The 19,831-nt window shown below is 40.6% G+C and overlaps 1 protein-coding gene across 1 annotated transcript in view; it reads right to left on the bottom strand.

The window, feature by feature from the left end:
• Window positions 1-343: 343 nt before the first annotated feature.
• sun2 (Sad1 and UNC84 domain containing 2) overlaps window positions 344-19,831 on the bottom strand; it is a 43,713-nt gene continuing 24,225 nt past the window's right edge. Inside the window, exons 10-18 of the mRNA XM_003221010.4 lie at window positions 18,164-18,241; window positions 17,035-17,078; window positions 14,013-14,178; window positions 13,626-13,841; window positions 10,958-11,042; window positions 10,539-10,654; window positions 9,635-9,802; window positions 7,752-7,844; window positions 344-5,794 (exon numbers count right to left, since the gene is read on the bottom strand). Of these exons, the coding sequence (XP_003221058.1) occupies window positions 5,675-5,794; window positions 7,752-7,844; window positions 9,635-9,802; window positions 10,539-10,654; window positions 10,958-11,042; window positions 13,626-13,841; window positions 14,013-14,178; window positions 17,035-17,078; window positions 18,164-18,241 (1,086 nt within the window). The 3' untranslated portion in view covers window positions 344-5,674. The remainder of the gene's footprint in view (window positions 5,795-7,751; window positions 7,845-9,634; window positions 9,803-10,538; window positions 10,655-10,957; window positions 11,043-13,625; window positions 13,842-14,012; window positions 14,179-17,034; window positions 17,079-18,163; window positions 18,242-19,831) is intronic.

Here is a 19,831-nt window from a genome sequence, read left to right as displayed (position 1 = left end):
TTATTAATGTTCCATTTGAATTTTAACACACATGCAGCCTCAAATATTTCCTTCAGTTTGTTCAAGTTGCATGCAACATGAGGGGCAACATAAGGACTTGAAGAACATCAACAAATTCAGCAGGTTGCTATGACTGGTGACAATAAAAGCTCTCAAGAGCTCAATGAAGGATAGTAGGCTCAGGTTCCCCTATTTTCGCTGCATCTGGATCACCCATAAGGTGATGTATATACCAAAATAATTTGACAAGTCATTCATGGTTTCCATAGCTGAGGATGGAATAAACACCAGGTCTCCAGAGTCATAGTCCAAGACTCAAATCACTATACTACACAGACTTCAACACCTTTTAAAAAACCTTTTATTGTCTAGGATTCCTTTTGCATAGGCAAAAGATTACAATCTGTAGATAAAAAATAATGAACAAAACAGTGCAGCATTTGCAAGAGGCTACAGTCTTAAGATACAAATCTCTCCCCTTTGCCCACCCTGCATTGTAAAAAGCTGTTTTTTTCCTTAGAAGCAATATTATTATTAATACAGTGCCACCATTGTGCTTGATGCTTTACAGAGTATAAGAGGAAAGGTCATAACAGGGGGAAGGGAAAAAGAAGGCATGCTGTGGACGGTGTTTCCTGTTTGTTCGTACTCTGCAAAACTCAGTAGTGCATAAGGCCATTCCACTGTTTGTGTGCCTTTTTAAATCTAGGTGTGTTGATGCTCCTCAACCCAAAATTAGATTCAGAACAAAAAGGTAATACCTGCATGAGACAGCAGTGCCCTGGTTGCAGTCATGGAGCTAACATGAATCTGAAACTGAGTCAGTTACCATGGTACCAATGGATGTGCTAATCAGCCATTTTGAATGTATCCTGGCTTCATACATTTGAATGAATAACCAGGGATTTTAGATATATAGTATATACACCTCCACAGGCTTCTCTCGATTTTCTCTCACCCATAAAAGCTTCTCTATTTACAACATGTTAGAAGACACATTTGCAACACATTAAAAACCAGTGCTCGACACTCACCCATTTTGTAGGGAGTACAAAGTTAACTAAGCTATGAATCAAATACTGAACATTTCCTTCATATGCAAACAGACATTCAGATATTTCTTTATAGTTAAAAAATTATCCCAGCATTATTCGCTAATAAAAAACGGCACAGAAAAATATTCATAGATTGCCTCTTCTTTACCAAAAATGGGACTGAGCCAGGCTTTCCAATTTTTTTAGAGAGCTCTAGACTTCAATTTAGGGGGGAGTTTGCTGTTGGCTTTTTTCATCATGTCAGAAGCAACTTGCAAACATACTGCAAGTTGCTTCTGGTGTGAGAGAATTGGCCATCTACAGAGACGTTGCCCAGGGGACACCTGGATGTGATATCTTGCTGTTGGCTGAAGGGTCTGTAATGCAAAAGGACTCGAAGAGGTGGGATCTCTTCAAATTTCACAAGCTTCTTACTGAACCCTTATGCCTGACAAAGGGATACATGGATAGTTACCAATTTCCCTCTCCTTGATTGAAAAGGTGGACTACTGGATGGTGTAGCCCTCCACCATTTTAAACCTGTAACAAATAAGGATGGAACAAACGATGGCAACTCTTGTGTGCCTATTTGCTGCCTCCAGTAAATACTAGCTATGAGAGCTCTCTCTTGGATCCATCGAGGAGTAAATAGCCCTTGCTTTACATTATAACTAACTTTATAGGATCTAGTGATCACAAGCTGAGGTTTTATCTAATCTATACATTTCAGCTAAGCTACACTGGATACAAGGAAATTACATCAGTTTCCCAACTAGCTAAATACATCTCAGACTTTTAATAACCACACTAAGTCATTTGATTAATATCCAATAACCTTATGACTTTGAAACACTGAAACGGTGAGGTCTACATAATACTGGAGCTCTGAGGGATATGTTCTATTTCTTCTAGCCATCAGTTTAAGCTTGCCTTTGCCTTCTCTTTGCAAGCTCATGGACCCCAAAACAGATTGTACTACATCTTCACACTATTTCTCAAGGGCGTGCAGCATTCAAAAGCACAGAGGTTACTAGGTAAGCAGAGAAAATGAAAGCTATAGCCAAAAAACCCCCACCACAACAAAAGGAAATAACCAAGTTGAATGGAGCAACAATTTTCTTATCTCATGGGGAGGAAAGACAACTCTCTTATCTAGGAGCAAGTGCAGGTTTCTGTGCTGTTTCTTTGGCATCCCATCTCCGAATTGATGCACATACATCTGATTTTCAGTATTGATCCTTTCCTCTTTGGGCGAGTATTTTACTTTTTCAAAACACTGTTTGGTCAAGTATCTTGAAACTTTAACCAGCTAATGTTTTTCAGTAGTATTTCCTTAGATGAACACCTTACTCTGACCAAGAATTACTGCCCCCTGGGGAGATGGAAGGCCACCCTACCAGTATTCAGCCTTCATCCCTCTACAACAGTGGTTCTCAACCTGTGGGTCCCCAGATATTTTGGCCTTCAACTCTCAGAAATCCTAACAGCTGGTAAACTGGCTGGGATTTCTGCAAGTTGTAGGCCAAAACACCTGGGGACCCACAGGTTGAGACAAAATGTGTTCTCACTGAATTTAGTTCAAAAGTTGTTTTTGCAAGGCAGAATTTGCGAAAAGGCAACCTTCCAAATGTTCTTGGACTGTAGCTTCCAGAATTCCTTACCACTACTATGGTGCCTAGGCCTGATGAGAATTGTAGTTCCTGCCACATTGACCTCACTGGTCAAGTTATCTCTATATCTTTCTCCAACCTTAGTTTGTAGAAGCCTTAGATGAAAACATATGATGAGGCATCTACACTAGAAGAACACTTTGTCTATGTACAACTTTCATTGTTAGTGAGTAGATATAACCTTGAGGTTTTCGAGAAGCCACTTATTCCAGTGCAGGTATAAACACTTGAGAGATCATCTTTATATTATCTCATATATTAGTGAGCATTTTACCACAGATTTCATTAGGTGTTGAGAGAGGCCTGGATTATATTCAAATGAAGCAGACTCCTAGATCATATCACTTTATAGTAAGAGCTGTTCAGCAGTGGAACTGTCTACCTCGGAGTGTGGTGGAAACTTCTTCCTTAGCAGCTTTTAAACAGAGGCTGGATGACCATCTGTCAGGGATACTTTGTGCTTTTCCTGCACGGCAGGGGGTTGGAATGAATGGCCCATATGGTCTCTTCCAACTCTATGATTCTAAGGCCCGTTCCACACAGCTGTATAACATCCACATTGAACTGGATTATATGGCAGTGTGGACTCAGATAATCCAGTTCAAATCAGATATTGTGGATTATCTGCCTTGATATTCTGAGTTATATGACTGCGTGGAAGGGCACTAGGAGGGATGATTTATATATATATATTCTTCCCTCCCTTTCCCCCCATATTAAAAATTCTCTCCAAGTTAAAAACTGTCAGAGAGTGACAAAGAGGAAATCCAAAGTCACACCTGGGTTAGTCTGGACGGTCAGAATGCAAAGGAATCTTGTAGCACCGTAGAAATTAAATAATAGAACAAAGTTGGTAGCATAAGCTTTCATAGACTAAGACCCCTTCTACACTGCCATATAATCCAGATTGTCAAAGCAGATAATCCATATTATCTTCTTTGAACTGGATTATATGAGTCTACACTGCCATATAATTCAGTTCAAAGCAGATAATCTGGATTTTATATGGCAGTGTACAAGGGGCCTTAGGCCTCTTCCACACTGCCCCTATATCCCAGGATCTGACCCGGATTATTTTATTATCCCAGATTATCTGGCAGTGGAGACTCATATAATCCAATTTAAATCAGATAATCTGAGATCAGATCCTGGAATATAGGGCAGTGTAGAAGGAGCCCCAGTCTAGGAAAGCTTATGCTAGCAACCAAGTTCTCTGAGTTAGTCTCTAAGAGGCTACAAGATCCTTTTGCAGAAAAAGATGCTACAGAGAACATTAAAAATAATCACCCCTTTGAATATATTTTGAAGTGGTAAAGTTCACTATTCACCCTGAGCTCTGAAAGTGGAATCCTCTTTGTGACTTATGCTAGTGTAACCAAGAATTACATTTGTACATTGACTTCTGCCAACATAGTGCAAGGAGGTATCCGATAGAGATCCCTGCACAACTATTTTTGTGACACTAAGTAATGCGTTGCCAGAACTTTATGTGTCAAAGAGGACCCTGTCATCAACCGCCTTGATGCTACAGGAGTACATCAATTAAAGAAGTGTGTCTTGGCTTTCCTCATCACCCAGTAGGCCATTTCCAAAGATCCTAGGTGGTAATATACACACCATAGAAAATGACAAGTGACCTGTATGACTCCTAGGCCAAACTGAATATTTTGGCTAGTACAGTGAACGCTTCCTAACTACAGCTCATTGCTACCCCAATACCTCATGAAATTAATAGCTATAATACACAAGCTCAGTGAGCAGCATCAAACCCTTTATGATCATAGGAAGTCATTTGTGTGGTAGCACAACCAACATACATTACAGCAATATATTACGAGTTTAAAAAAAAAACATGCAGCATGAGAGCAAAACACAGCTGTTTCCATTGTAAGTGGAAAAAAGGCATAATTTGAGCCAAGGCTCATCAAGCTTTATTCTTGGAATCTGGAATCTTTTACTATCTGGACTCAGCTGTGGAAAATTCAAGATAAATATGAGTGCCTCTATTTCCATATCAAGTGAATTCACAACTCAGTATTGTCAAATCACCCTCATTTACTGGGAATTTGATGTAAGTGTGAGGGTCACTTTGCATTTATAACAAATGAGACATTGCAGAGAAATACAGGAACTGTCCCGAACAACAGGAATAAGTGATATGAATGAGTGGTTTTATTGTACTCCAGTTTAATTTTCCACTGTTTTCCTATGGAAAACGGCCATTTATAATCTCCCAACTTTCAGGACATGGTGCTCCAATTTTTAAATGCTTCATAGACTCCTTTAAATAAATGCTCATTTTGTGAAAGGTTGGAAACATTGTTTTTGGGTCTACAATTAAGATTCTGGGAAGTGTAGGCCCCAAAGTCACATTTCCAAGCTGTTTATTCCTCTACTATGCAGTGCTCTAGATTCCTACTGCAGTATACACCGTGGTTAAATAAGAAAACCCAATAAATTCCTGTCAAACCGAGAAAGGAATAAGCAATAGCACAACGTCTCAAACCACTCTCATCTGAGGCAGTTTTTATAAATACATCATCCCACCCACCCTTGTATAGGATAATTACATCAACACCACTAGAACCATGAGAGTTACTCTGACATGGCCCCCTAAAAGAACATTCAGAAATCAATTTCTTTTTTGCGGTGGTAAAGATAGGGAGGAATATAAACAACTGCATAGGCTTTTAAAAAAACAAACATTAGAAAACCCAGCTGAGTACAAAATACCAAAATAAGGAGCCCTCGTCCTCCCTCTCCACACTGAAAGCTTTTCTCCAGGAATCAACTGAGCAAGAAGGGTGGCTGTTGAGGTTTCCACATCTACGAGCAACAGAGCAAAAGAAGCAGCAGCATTGCCCTTCCCAAGTGGCTCTCCTTCCTGGCACCGCTTTCCATCAGCCCTTGTCAGTCCGAGGCGCAGAACATGAGGTAGCCAACTAGCAAGACTGTGGCCCTGAGGAGGGGTTAAGAAACCGGCTCCCCATGGACACGGAAACGGTAAATGCAGGTATATTCCGGGTGGCCCCAGTTGCTGAGGACTCTGAGCTCAATCAGCTGGAAGGCTGCAGATGTCCTGTTTTCATCCTGATGGCAAAAAGGAGAAGGGAATAAAGAGGAATGGGACAGAGAAATGGGATATACCATTTGACAGGAATCTCTTTGGCCTATCTTTTTTAGATTTGGGAAATATCCCAGTCTTCTGGGAATTGTGATCCCCTACATAACATTTCTAAACTCTGTAATTCTTGTAGAGGAAGAGAGGATGATCATTGATGGAATTATTCCTCCTCCTGTCTCACTTTGCTTGATTTTCTTTGAAATCTCCATCCATTCTAATGGATGAACCAAAACATTGCATAGCCTCTTCCCAGCAGGGAGAAACATCACTGGTATTGTCATGGTTCTCGATATTGACTATACTATATATTTCACCGATTCTAAGATGCATTTTAGTAATGTGCGCGGTACCTGTTTGCGCTGATTAATCTGTGTTTTTGTACTGTTTGTTTCATTCGGATTGCACAATATGGTACCCCCCCCCCCCCGCCCCGCCCCGCCCCCCGGAATGAAAATTAGCTCAGAACGAAAGAAAGCAGGAGCAGGTTTAATCTTTTGTATTAATCCCTCAGGAAACAAAAAGTAAACCCTCATTTATTCTCCTCTTCCAGGAGGTCATCACTCTTCCTTATCGGTAAGTGGGAAGCCTCCTTAAAATGCCTTGGAGAGTGTGTGCGTGGCTTCTCCTCCCTCTTCCTTGGCTCTTGGAGCTGCTCTGGCATTGCCTTGTTGCTTGCTGCTGCTGCTGCCTCCATCTCTCATACAAGGAAGGTGCCTCCAGCCCCCTCCTCTTCCTCCTTACTTATTCTAGAGTAAGCCAGGCAGCAGCAGCAGCAACAGCAGCAACGACCCAAGGCGGAAGCTCCAGGAGCTGAGAAGGAGGGAGAAGGAGAGGGTAAGAGGTGCAAAGGAGGAAGAGGGGCGGCTCCTTGCATGAGAGACGGAGGCAGCAGCAGCAGCAAGCAAGGACCCAGGATGGCAGCTCCAAGACAAACCATGCCATTGCCAAAAATAATGGGAAGGGGAGGGAAATCCCCCCCCCCCACTGCCACCAGTTAAAGAAGAAGTGAAAAAGTGGGGCTAAGTGAGAACTGGGCTGTGTGTGTGATGCGTGGAATATCTTTGACAGACATTTGGCAGGAAGGAATGATGCCCTGCCATGCCTGCCTGCTGCTGCTGCTCCTGAAGAAGTTAGAGGGTGAGGCCAGTGGGGGGAAAGAGGGAATGTTTTTAAGGAGATTTATTTATAGAAAGAAAAAAAATCCCTAAAAATCAGGGGATGACCCAAATGTTATAAAACTTGGTGGGCTAAGAGTGGTAGAGGTACCCTCCATGTGTGGTGATTTTCACTACTCTGGCCCTAAAACTGAGGGGAAGGGGAGCCTGGGAAGGCCGCCCATGTTGGCCAATGGTCCGAAAATTTTTGTTCTTTCAAACCCAGAATGAAAAAGCTCATTCAGAAAGGTGCACATTTTTGGGAGAGACGTTCAAAAACGAAAACAGGGCCTTATGAATGAAACAAACAGAAACGGATAGTGATTCTATACAAATGCACAAGACTAATGCATCCCCCCTAGTAGGAAAGGCAGCAGTGGCTGAGAGTGTGGGAGGAAAGCCAGCGAGGAGCCATCATCTAGCTTCACTTGGATCTCTTGATACTTTTCCCATTCTTTTGCTACCTTGCTCCCAATCTCTATGGAGTCTATGGTTTCTTTAATGAAACTTTTTCTAAAATTGAAGGTCCACAAAGGTGTACATCTTGGAATTGATGGTGACCTAGATATGGTGAAATGTGGTATGTTGAATTTTATTTCCATGGCCTTCAAACACCTTGGCCTAAATATCTTAAGTGGGAGTAGGCAACCTTTCTCCCTTCTCTTAAGCACCAGGAGCTTCTGATTGCCCCCTTTCTGGGACAGGAGCTAACATTCGAACTTTGCCTAGCATTTGGTGCCCTCCCACATGCCTGATTTTCCCCTCCTACCTGGAGGTGGAATGTCTGGATAGGATCTCCCTCTTGGTTGTATGTGAACTGCCCAAGGAGAACACCTTCTTGCAGCCCTTCTTCTTCTAGACCCTGTAGTGGAAACAAATACGAGTTGGGGAGTGGGAGGGAGCGATGAGGTGAAGGAGGGGAGGGCCAAGGGAGAACAGAGCAATCACAGGATCAGAGGGAGGGAGGGACACAAGTGCAGTTAAAGGCCGGTCTTTCAGCTGCATGCCAAAATAAAACACAGGGTAGTGAGGAGGCAAGGGAGACACAGGAACAGCAGGAGCAGGGGGAAAAGGCTGATAGTTATGAATGTTTCATCCCCTCCATCCTTTCCCCCAACAGATCCTTTTATTGAATCTCAAGCTAAATCATGGACTTCAATGATACACCTTCTCTTTGGACAGAGCTCAAAAAAGTTACCTTTTTAGACTACAATTCTGACAGGTTTTTTTCAAGCAATATAGCTAGTGGCCATGCTGTTAGCCTGAACTTCTGCTAACATAGCAGTTTGAAAACATGCAAATGAGAATAGACCAAAAGGTACCGCTACAGCAGGAAGGTAACAGCGCTCCATGCAGTCATGTCGGCTACATGACATCAGAGGTGTCTATGTCTCTTTGGTTTAGAAATGGAGATGAGCGCCACCCCGCAGAGTCAGACACAACTAGGCTCAATGTCAAGGGGAAACCTTTACCTTTACTATAGCTAGTGGCCATGCAGAGCTATAGTCCCCATGAGGAGAAAGGTAGGGTATAAATAAAGACAATAAATAAAATAAAAAATAAAATAGTGAGCTTCTTATGTGCTGGCTCTTTGAGGGATGAGGAATATATGAAATATGATTTTCAGAACTTTTCTGTTTATTGTTTATGTATTTATTCGTTCAACTGTTTTAGAAGATGGGATATGTTTTATTGTGATGTTTCAAGCGGCACTGAATCTTGCCGGAGTCCGCTACAGGGTGAAAAAGGCAGAGTATAAATGAAGCACATAAATAAATAAATAAATAAATAAATTTTCCTTCCCAGGATTCTCCAAGGGAAGCCATGAAGTTGGGATAAAACTGATCCTGCTTGTGAAATAAATAGGTCCACAATGCTGGTCCACATATGTTCCACTCCACCATTTCTATCATTTACGCAACTGCTCCCACCACCGAAAGTATCTTTTCCCCACCCCCAAGAATTAATCTTTTTTATTCAGGCATTTGAATAAATGCCTTTCCCATATATATTGATATTGTGCGTAACAAATGCAAAAAAAAAAAAAAAAAAAAAGGAACTGTGCATCTTGGGATAACTCCCACTACTCAAGACTGCTGATGGTTGAGGAATAGATGAGTCCTGATTTTAAAAAGCTGGTTGGCATGTAATGTCTTGCACTATTTAATTCAAATCAGCTGTGGATATTCAATTTGATGGCTATTTAAGATGGAAATTTAAGAGAACACGTCTTGGAAGAGTTAAGTGAAAATTGCCGGGAAAGTAAGAAAACAACCCATCTTCACTGGGATCAAGATAGAACTGGACAAAATTAAATAGGCCACTTTGCAGTTCCTCTGACAAAACCTGGGAAGAGACCGTTGCAATGAGAAAGTAGCCGAGGTCCCAGGATGCCCTGCCTCAAGAGTATGAGAGACATCTTCCATCAGAAGATGCTGCAAGATGGAAAATATCTTTCTGATTTTGAGTTATTTTATTTATTTTGTGTCAAAAGCATTGCATAAATAAGTATAAAACTGATAAAATAGAGCACGAGCAGCTAAATAATTTTAGACCAAAAACAGGCAACAGCGACCGCATCATTTTCAAGTGTGCCTCCGTGCAACTTGCCTAATTGCTTGCATTCCCTAGTTCCACACAACAGTGACTTACGTAGACTGCGAAGTCTTTGGGAGCGCTGGGAATGGTTGCTTTGGGCGAGAGGGATCTGGAGATGTGCTCTAGCGTCACAGCAGTGGGATAGATGTTGCTTGAAAGGCGAATGACAGCAAATCCCTGGGAACCTTGGAAGGCCCAGCAGTTCCCCGGCAGGACCTCTGGCTGTAAGGAAGTTAAAGGAAGCGTGGTTTTAGAGAAATGCAACAAAAATAATGCTGGAGTTAAGGCTTTCTATCCTGAAATAGAAGGATATAGTAATACACAAACACCATTCAACCAAAAGAAGAAAAACAGCATGCTCTGGGCCAACCTAAGATATCTTGAAAAGTTTAAAACAGAACCTTGTGATAAGATTACCCAGAACTATCTGCTAGGCTTTAAAGCCAAGTCTAAATTCACCTAGAAACCAAATACATCTCCATTTTCTAAGTTTTCATATGCCACAACTAATAATTATTGTGTCAGAAGCTACTTGAGAACATACTGCAAGTCGCTTCTGGTGTGAGAGAATTGGCAGTCTACAGAGACGTTGCCCAGGAGGACGCCCAGATGTGTTGCTGGGAGGCTTCCCTCATGTTCCCGCAAGCTAGAGCTGACAGACAGGAGTTCACCCTGTCTCGCAGATTAGAACCAGCAACTTTCAGGTCAGCAACCCAACCTTCAAGTCAGCAGTTCAGCCGGCACCGTGGTTCCTAATGTCACAACTAATATGGTAACTTATAGGATGACACAGAGTGACCTCCCTTCCCAACACTATCTTGAACTTCTATCATAAAAGACTATATAAAATGTGGATAAGAGATAGAATGTAGTAGAGAATAAAGCTTTTTTAAAGCAGAGAATACGTTTAGAGCTATAACACAGGGCTATTGTAAGTTTTAGTTAATTGATTCCATACCTGAAGAATGACTCGTGGAGACTGAGAGTGGTACCACAAGGGAATCCCAAAAAGACTGAGCAGAGCAGTCTTGGTCTCATACGTTTCTGAGCATCGAGTACTGATAACACTGGCCCCTGTAATCGTAGATAAAGTTGAAGCCAAGGAAAAGAACTCACAGTGGGAAACAACTTTATGCACAAATGATCCCACTATAGTTAAGACTAGTTTAAAAGTCTTAGGTTACTTCTGATGTCTAGATACAGGATGAATTTTGAAACAAAACAGAACATTTTGGCAGTCTCCTATGTTATTTAGTACTGTCACCATGTTTCTATCCCATAGTCATCATCAGAAAATTTCAGCTCAGCAGCCAAATTCCACCCCCCCCCCCCCAGTACATCAGGAATTATCAGCTTGTTGACCTTGAGTGTCCATACCTGCAGATTCAAGTGCATAATCAAACATCCCAATGCGATCTTCACTGTACCGATTCAGAGCCTGGTTCACAATGCGGTGCACATCCTGAAGGAAAACAACAGCATGGAGCAAAAGGAGAGAACTCACAGCCTGCTAAAGCGTTTGCACTGTTCTTTCGGGATACATCTGAATCATGCAAATGACATTGCTTTCTGGGGAATTACAATAAAGCAACAGCAACACAGATCTGCATGCTAGTTTTGTCAGCTGCAAATCAATATACCACCTGACATAAAATCTGTGCTGTAGTCTTCAAGTAACACTGTGTCAAAAATTGCAAAAGGCAAATGTGGCCCTCGATGAAATGAGTTTGACATCTCTGACCGAAGGAATGTCCAGCAGAGGGGCTGCTAAGAAGAACTCACAATTTCTTGATAACAAGGGTAGGCAGAAAATCTATTCACTTAGTATTTTCAGCTACCCTGAGGGATTTTCTACTCTGGATTGAAGGATAATGTTCCAGTTCCTTGAGAAGCCAGATCTGGCCACGGTGGTCCATGCCTTAGTTACATCCCATCTGGATTACTGTAACATGCTCTATATCAGGGGTCCCCAAACTTTGTAAGTGGAGGGCCGGTTCATGGCCCCTCAGATTGTTGAGGGGTCGAATTATCATTTAAAAAAATACAAATTGCTATGCACACTGCACATGTCTTATTTTAGTGCACCCCCCCCCCCAAACAACAATTATTTATTTATTTACTACATTTATACCCCACCCTCTCTCACCCCGAAGGGGACTCAGAGCGGCTTACAAGTTGTATCTACATACAATATATTATATTATTAGCATAGCACAATATTAGCATTATATATTACTATATTGTACTATACCACTATACTGTAATATTATTAGTAATATTACATTTGATATATAATATATCATTAATATTATTATATTATACAATATTATTATATTGTATTATTATTATTATTAACAGCCCTGAGTCCCCTATTGAGTGAGAAGCGCAGGGTAGAAATACTGTAATAAATAAATAAATATTATATTGTATTACATTACAATATTATTATCAATATTATATGTATACACAATATATTATATTATTAGGATTGCACAGTATTAGTAAATTAAAGAACAATACAATATTTAAAAATAAAAACAATTTTAACCAACATACTGTGTAAACCTATCAGGATTTCAATGGGAAGTGTGGGCCTGCTCCTGGCCAATGAGATAGTCAAGTTAAGTAGGATTGTTGGTGTTGTGCCTTCAAGTCATTTCTGACTTTGGGCGAGCCTAAGTCTAAAACTGAGGGCGGGGGCCAGGTCAATGACCTTGGAGGGCCGCATCCGGCCCCCGGGCCTTAGTTTGGGGACCCCTGCTCTATGTGGTCTAAAGAGTTGTAGCCAGGTTGCTCACTGGGGCTGGCTACAGGGAGCAGACAACCCCCCTCCTGCAGCAGCTCCACTGGCTGCCTGTCTGTTTCCGGGCACAATTCAAAATGCTGGTCGTGACCTTTAAAGGCCTAGATGGTTCAGGTCCAGGCTATATGGCTGACTGCATCTCCTTGTACGAACATGTCAGAGCCCTGAGATCTTCAGGAGAGGCCCTTCTCTCAGTCCCACCTCCATCTCAAACTCGGTTGGTGGGAATGAGAGGGTGGGCCATCTTGGTGGCTGCTCAGTGACTCTGGAACTCCCTGATGTCCTTCTGGCGGCAGACTAAAACATTTTTATTCAGACAGGCTTTTAAAGAAGAAGATTTTTAAGATCAGTTATGGGGATGCTGTGATTTTTACTTCAGGGGGTGCTGTGGGTGAGTTTGGGGGCGAATATGAGTTTTAAATGCCATTTTAGTGTATCTCCTGTATTTTAATTTTGTTTTTACCATGCTGCTACTATTTAATTGCCTTTTAACTTTTGTACTGTGCCCTTTAAACTTACCTAGTGTGGAGTGTTAACAGCCTTGAGTCCCAATGGGAAGAAAGGTGGGGTATAAATAAAGATAATAATAATATTTATATATTTATTTACCATACTTGTATCCCGCCTTTCTCAACCCCGAAGGGGACTCAAGGCGATCTTACAAAGGCAACAATTCAATGCTGCATGTATACATACATCAATGAATAAACAAAAACATTAAAACCAACCAATTAAAACATAACATTAAAACAAGAATTAAAATCACATAATCCAGGTCATACTCTAAGACCAGTCCAGGTCGCCATGACATTAATCTATAGTCTAACAATAACAACAACAAAACAACAACAACAGCAACAACATAATTGTCTGCACACCCATTCTAGATCTATATATGCAAGCCAGGTAGACTGAAAATTGAATCTTATGGCAATGGGGATATCCTCCATTTCATTCAAGATATTTAAGGTAGTGGATGTAATAACGTTAGGACAGCTTTGCAAGCTTTGTTTTTAATCTTCCCTAATGGTAGTGATGGCTCTGCTTCTCAGGAGCTCTCATGATTTTATAGAATAGAAAAAGAAGTTGCCTCCTAGATTTCCAAGGCATGAAGCTAGTACTAAGATATACATCAGCTATATATATTTTAAATGAACACATCCCACACAAGCCACCATTATTAGGATTCCCCAGAAAGGCTCCATGAGAAGCCATCTGGACAGGTGATAACTGGATCCTCACCTCTTGCGTTACTCCTATGACTCCTTCCCTTTGGAGCGCTACTCTAACGTTCTGCACTGAGAATTCCTGGTCCTCTGAGATCCTGGCAAGAATCTTCTTCTCCAGTGCAAGTAGATGTTCCTGCAGCTCATCTTGTTGGAGGAACAAACTGCCTGTCCCCTCCTTTCTCGACTGGGACAGGAACTGGCTTAGCCACACTGGGAATTGGACTTCCACCTGAGTTCACCAAAACAAAAGGGTTGATAAATGCAATTGAATAACTGAACTGCAGACTTTTCTGCCAGAAGATGTCATGATGGTCATCCACCTGAATGCCTTTAAAGTGGGATTGGACAAATTCCCAGTTTAAACAGGAAGACTTGAAATGAAATGTAACTGGAAACTCACATCTTCCCTCATTTCCTTGATCTGTCTCGGAAGAGACTCCACATGTTTTGACAACACCTTCTGATCTGAGGCCAAGTTTCCAAATTCCTTCTTCAGGTTGGAAAGCTGTGCCTCTAGCCTGTCCATCTCCTTTCGGAAACTGCCCATTAGACCTTCTTGGGTAGAGCTTTAGGAGGAAAACAAAAGTTGAGACACCTGTGAGTAATTCAGAGCTTACTGCTGAACCAGCATGACAAGTGGTCTTCTCTAGAATAGTGGGGATTCAAATGCACTAAATAAATAGTAAGCAAATAAATAAATACTGTAAATTAATAGTAAGTAAATATAAAGGCATTTTCGGGGAAGATATTAAGCCAGTCACTAAGTGTGCCACCCCAGGCCTGGAGCCACCTATGACCACAGCACCACATAGGAGTCCAGAGTTTAATCAAATAGTTTAGTGTAAAAATACAGAATAATATCTGAAAAAAGCAGGAATAAAGAAAGAAGAGGTATGATCCAAAAAGGGTTAGCAATAGAATATATCCACACAGGAATCCAACTGTCTCATACAAATCCAAGAAAAACCAAAATCCACAAGTACAGCATAAATCCATAAACAAAAGGTATTCTTAGAAAACTTGAGCAAGAATCATAGAACAAGAATATAGACCTTCCAGGATACTTAAATCCAAAACCAGGACTTGATACAGGGACTCAAGAAATCTTCTCCCTCGAAAGCCAGCATTGCCTGAACTAATTCTAAGGTAAACAACAGACACCCATGAATGCATTTCGCTTCCTACGAATTTACTCTTTTCCACGTAACATCTTGGAACTATGGAGCCGTTTCTCAGCTCTGAACTGTAAATGAAGGCTTTTGCTAATCTCTGTAATGCCAGGTGCATTCCCTTGAGAACTTTCCATTTCAATTAGTTCATCATCCAACCCCTTATCTAAATATGTTGTTTCTGGCTCCACTGTCTGACCTTGGAGATCTGTACTGTCTGAGTCAGTTTCATTTCCTTGGCCTGAATCATCAACACTTTGAACCTGGCCTGAATCTTCATCACTCTGAACCCCAGGAAATCCCACAAACCTTTCTGATTCATCAGTGAGCCCATCAGCCCCTGGCTGAGCTATAATACCAAGTATAGCTCTTTGCATGTCTCTGCTATCCAGAATCAACATGTAGTACTGGGCTGAGCTTGAATGCCACAAGGCTTCAGAAGGATGTCACTTCTAGAGTATACCAGTTGAATATGCTTGCTTATAACATTCCTAAATTTGTTCAAAACATTCCTCTATTTGTTCACAACATTTTTGGCAATGCTTACTTTCATGACAGTTGCATTTTCATTATTGTGCAGGAGAATGCAGGCACCAATGCACTGTCTCAGCAGATCATTGCCTAAGCCAGTAGCCATTACCCTTTGGACTTTCAGATATTTGGGCGAGTTCCCAGAATCTCTAATTACTGACTGTTCACATTCAAAACATTGGAAGGGGGGTGACTGTTGATAACGCTTGGTCTAAACAGGACTATAATGTACATGCTTACTGTACATCACAAGCCCGGATGCTCTGGATTCTGATCAGCAACTACAACAGGGAGGAGGCAAGGCAGTGATTCTAACAGCAGCTGTTATGATGAGTTGTGGCTGCATCACTCCTTATTTTTTCCTCTCTCATGTGGTTATGGAATTGTATAGTTAAGTGAACATGTGGGTTCTGGAGAGAAGCAGTGAAGATTTGGACCAGGTAACAGGGCTGAGTATTGGAAAGACTGGGACTGAAAACCATCAGATCCTTCAGCAACAGAGATACTAGCACTTGAGTAAAGAGGAAAATAACAAAAGGTTCAATGAATAACATGAGCAGCAGGCTCCAGCCTCATGGATTTGGTGGATTATACAGCAACAATACTTGGGATGGGACTGGGGAATTGCTATTGTTCAGTTCTTGATAGAACTATGAGTTTTCCAACACTTGGACTATCTAGTTGGGGAAAATAACCCAAACAAAGAATTTGGGGCAGTTTCTGCCCAGTATTTAAAATTCTCAAAGTATTCTGGGAAATTATTCTGCAGGGAAACACATTGTGTGCAAAAAAGATGCTTCTACACAAAAAGTCATGGTCTTGGTACCAAAAAAAGTCATGTGTGCTTCTGAAAGTAGTGAAAGTGTGTTATTTATTTATTTAATTTCCAGCATTTATACCCCGCCCTTCTCACCCAGGGGAACTCAGGGTGGCTTACAAGAGTTGGCAACATTTAATGCCAAGTACATAATAATAAAACAAAAACAGGACATATAATCAATTAAAACTATAAAAATACATCATTAAAATACATTATAACAATTAAAACATATGTAAATTAGATCCATTTGTCTAAAAACCTCATGCTTCAGCCTTCAATCGGACCATGTCGACGTTATCGTATTACTCATTAAAAGCTTATGCACACAGCCATGTTTTCACAGCCTTTCTGAAACCCAGAGGAGTTGGGACTTGTTGGATATTTGTGGGAAGGGTGTTCCACAGCCAGGGAGCCACTACCGAGAAGGCCCTGTCCCTCGTTCCCACCAGCTGCGCCTGCGAAGCAGGCGGGACCAAGAACAGGGCCTCTCCAGATGATCTTAGGGATCTAGCTAAGGCCGGGTTGTGGCGCAGGCTGGTGAGCAGCCAGCTGCAACAAATCATTCTGACCAAGAGGTCATGAGTTCGAGGCCAGCTCGGAGCCTGTGTTTGTCTCTGTCTCTGTTCTATGTTAAGGCATTGAATGTTTGCCTTATATGTGTGCAATGTAATCCGCCTTGAGTCCCCTTCGGGTGAGAAGGGTGGAATATAAATACTGTAAATAAATAATAATAAATAAATAGCTGGCTCATATGAGGAGATATATTCGGATAAGTAAGTATATAGTAAACCCCCACATTTTTGTGCCACAAACCCCTCATATATTTCTATACAGAATAATTTCTGAAATGCTTCAGGATGTATGAACTACCATAACAGTATAAGACACATTGATCAGATTACCTTTGCCACTGTGAGCCCATTTGGAGCATCCGGCCCTCCGTCTCCTGAAGGAAAAACACACTGGTTAGGGCAAGGAAACAAACAGGACAAGATCTATTGTGACCCCAAATTCAAATGTGAATACAACCAGAGTAAACCCGGGGAATCAATGGGGACAACCTAGTAAGAACATTTTTGTAATCTTACTCAGAAGGCTCGTGTTAATTGGGGCTAAACTCTAAATTTCCACCATAGTTTTTGTTTAGAATTGAAGGGCAATTACAAAGTTAACTGGCAGACATATGACACATCTGCTTCATTGAACTTTCCATTTTTTAATGAAACAGTTGAAACATTTCTGTCTGTGAACTGTTTTATTTTGTCTTTTTATTTTGGTGATATTTGTATAATAAAATGTATGTGTCATAATACCCTGTATTTGCTAAACGATGACAATTTCCAGACTCAGTTGAGCTAAATAATTATAGGATGTTTTGGGCAACCTTCTCCCACAATGGCACTGGTAAAATGGAATATCAATAATCAATTCTTTTTGCAAAAGTGAAAGTCAAGGGAGAATGTTTGTGAATTGCAGAGTATGGCAGAAACTCTAGAGAAAACAACTATCTGTCACGCACTAGAAATAAAATAAGAAGTAAAAGATTGTGCTAAATATTATTGCCAGGTGGTCTGTTACTAGATACTGAAATGAAATTATAAAAAGACCATGTATAATCTGCATTTGAAAAGTAGATGCTAGGAATGGGGATACAAAATTGGCCATGAGACCTGGGAGATTTTTAGTGTTGTTGCTCCGTATCTGATTTTTTTAAAAGTTGAGGCTAATGATGACCATGATGACGGTGATTATTTTCTACTTCATCCCTTTAAAAAAGAGACCCAAAGTGGCTAATATTAAAAAATATATAATGTACAATTTACTAAACAACATATCAACACTAAAATAGGATCAAATGTTGAACTATTAAAAATAAACAGTTTAAAACATTTACACTACTAAAACTCTTTATTAAATGCTACACAACACCCCCGGTTGGGTCTTGAATCTACATTGCAAGAGCAGTTTTACATAGCAAACCTTCCCAGAACACAACACCTGCAACTTCTGTAAAAGGCGGTCACGTTTTACCTCAGAAGCCTGAGAGATTTTCTTCTGGAGATGATCAAAATCCTGCTGCATCTGGGAACGGAAGGCATCCAACTTGCTCTACAGAAGAACAGAAATGAGAAGTGACATGTAGCTTTGAACAAATTAACAGCTTGTGATTGAATACCAGCCAGCTGTTGAACTTATACAGAAATATACTGGATATACTTGAAGATAAGCCGGCTTTTTCAGCCCCTTTTTGGACTGAAAAAGTCTCCCACGGCTTATGCTGGGGTCAGGCTGGGCAGCGGAGCCTGGAGGGTACTTTCTCCTCCCAGGCTGGAGGTGCTCATTTTGGAAACTCTTATTTTTTAAAGAGAGGGAGGGAGGGAGGAAGAGAGAGAAGAAGGGAATGTTTTGAAAAGGGAGAGGAGAGGGAGAGAAGCCCTTGCAAGTCAGGATGAAGAAAAAATTGCATGGGTGGAAGGTGAAGAAAAAGAAAGACTCTTGCAAATCTGTAGGATTTATTATCATTATTACTATTATTGCAAGAAAAATACTTATAAAAGCATTTTCCCCTGAAATATTTGTTAAGCCTGGGCTGTGGCGCAGGCGGGAGAGCAAGCCAGCTGCAATTAACTGCAATGAATCACTCTGACCAGGAGGTCATGAGTTCGAGGCCGCTCAGAGCCTATGTTTGTTTGTCTTTGTTCTATGTTAAAAGGCATTGAATGTTTGCCTATATGTGTAATGTGATCCGCCCTGAGTCCCCTTCAGGGTGAGAAGAGCAGAATATAAATGCTGTAAATAAATAAAATAAATAATAAATCTCTCCTACAAATATATAGGTATTTCCCCTGCAAGCCTTTGTAATCCCTGTGTACCTATATATCTCTATCTATCTATCTATCTATCTCTATCTATCTATCTATCTATCACTATGGATTCATTTTATATATGAATTTTTCCCTCATATGTTTGCAGGTATTTGCAAATCCTGTATACATAATTTTAAAATTATAGATTTATATCTAGTTCTGCATTGTTTATATAGGCATTGAATGTTTACCTGTTCCTATGTTGGAAGCCAGCCTGAGTCCCCATGGGGGGATAGGGTGGGATACAAATAAAGTGTTATTATTATTATTATTATTATTATTATTATTATTATTATTATTATTATCATTATTATCATTATTATCATTATTATGTTATTGTTGACCCTACTTTTCCACTTGCAGTTAGTTTACTGTTTTTCTTTGAAATACGGTAAATATTCAAAAACATTTAACCTATTGATGCCTCAATTAATATAATTTTATTGGTATCTATTTTATTTTGAAATTTACCAGTAGCTGCCGCATTTCCCACCCCCAGCTTATACTCGAATCAATAAGTTTTCCCAGTTTTTCGTAGCAAAATTAGGTGCCTTGGCTTATACTTGGGTCGGCTTATACTCGAGTATATACAGTAATAGAAACAGAGAACACTTGTTTTCAGTTTGGGGTAGTCATAATTTGCATCAAAACGCCTCTGTATAGAAATTATGCTCTTTTCTTTTGTATGCCGAAGCACATACACACACAAAAAAGGAAGAAGTGGCTAATGATGAAAAATACGGAAACAACTACCCAATGCTTCTATTTGTGCAACAAGCATCTTTGTTTTGTGAAATTATATACTTTTGTGATATTGTATAAAATTACTTCT

Source organism: Anolis carolinensis, chromosome 5, assembly GCF_035594765.1.
Source record: "Anolis carolinensis isolate JA03-04 chromosome 5, rAnoCar3.1.pri, whole genome shotgun sequence".
NCBI classification, from domain to species: Eukaryota; Metazoa; Chordata; class Lepidosauria; order Squamata; family Dactyloidae; genus Anolis; species Anolis carolinensis.
The sequence above is the reverse complement of the archived record's forward strand: the minus strand, read 5'-3'. Positions and strand labels throughout refer to the sequence as shown.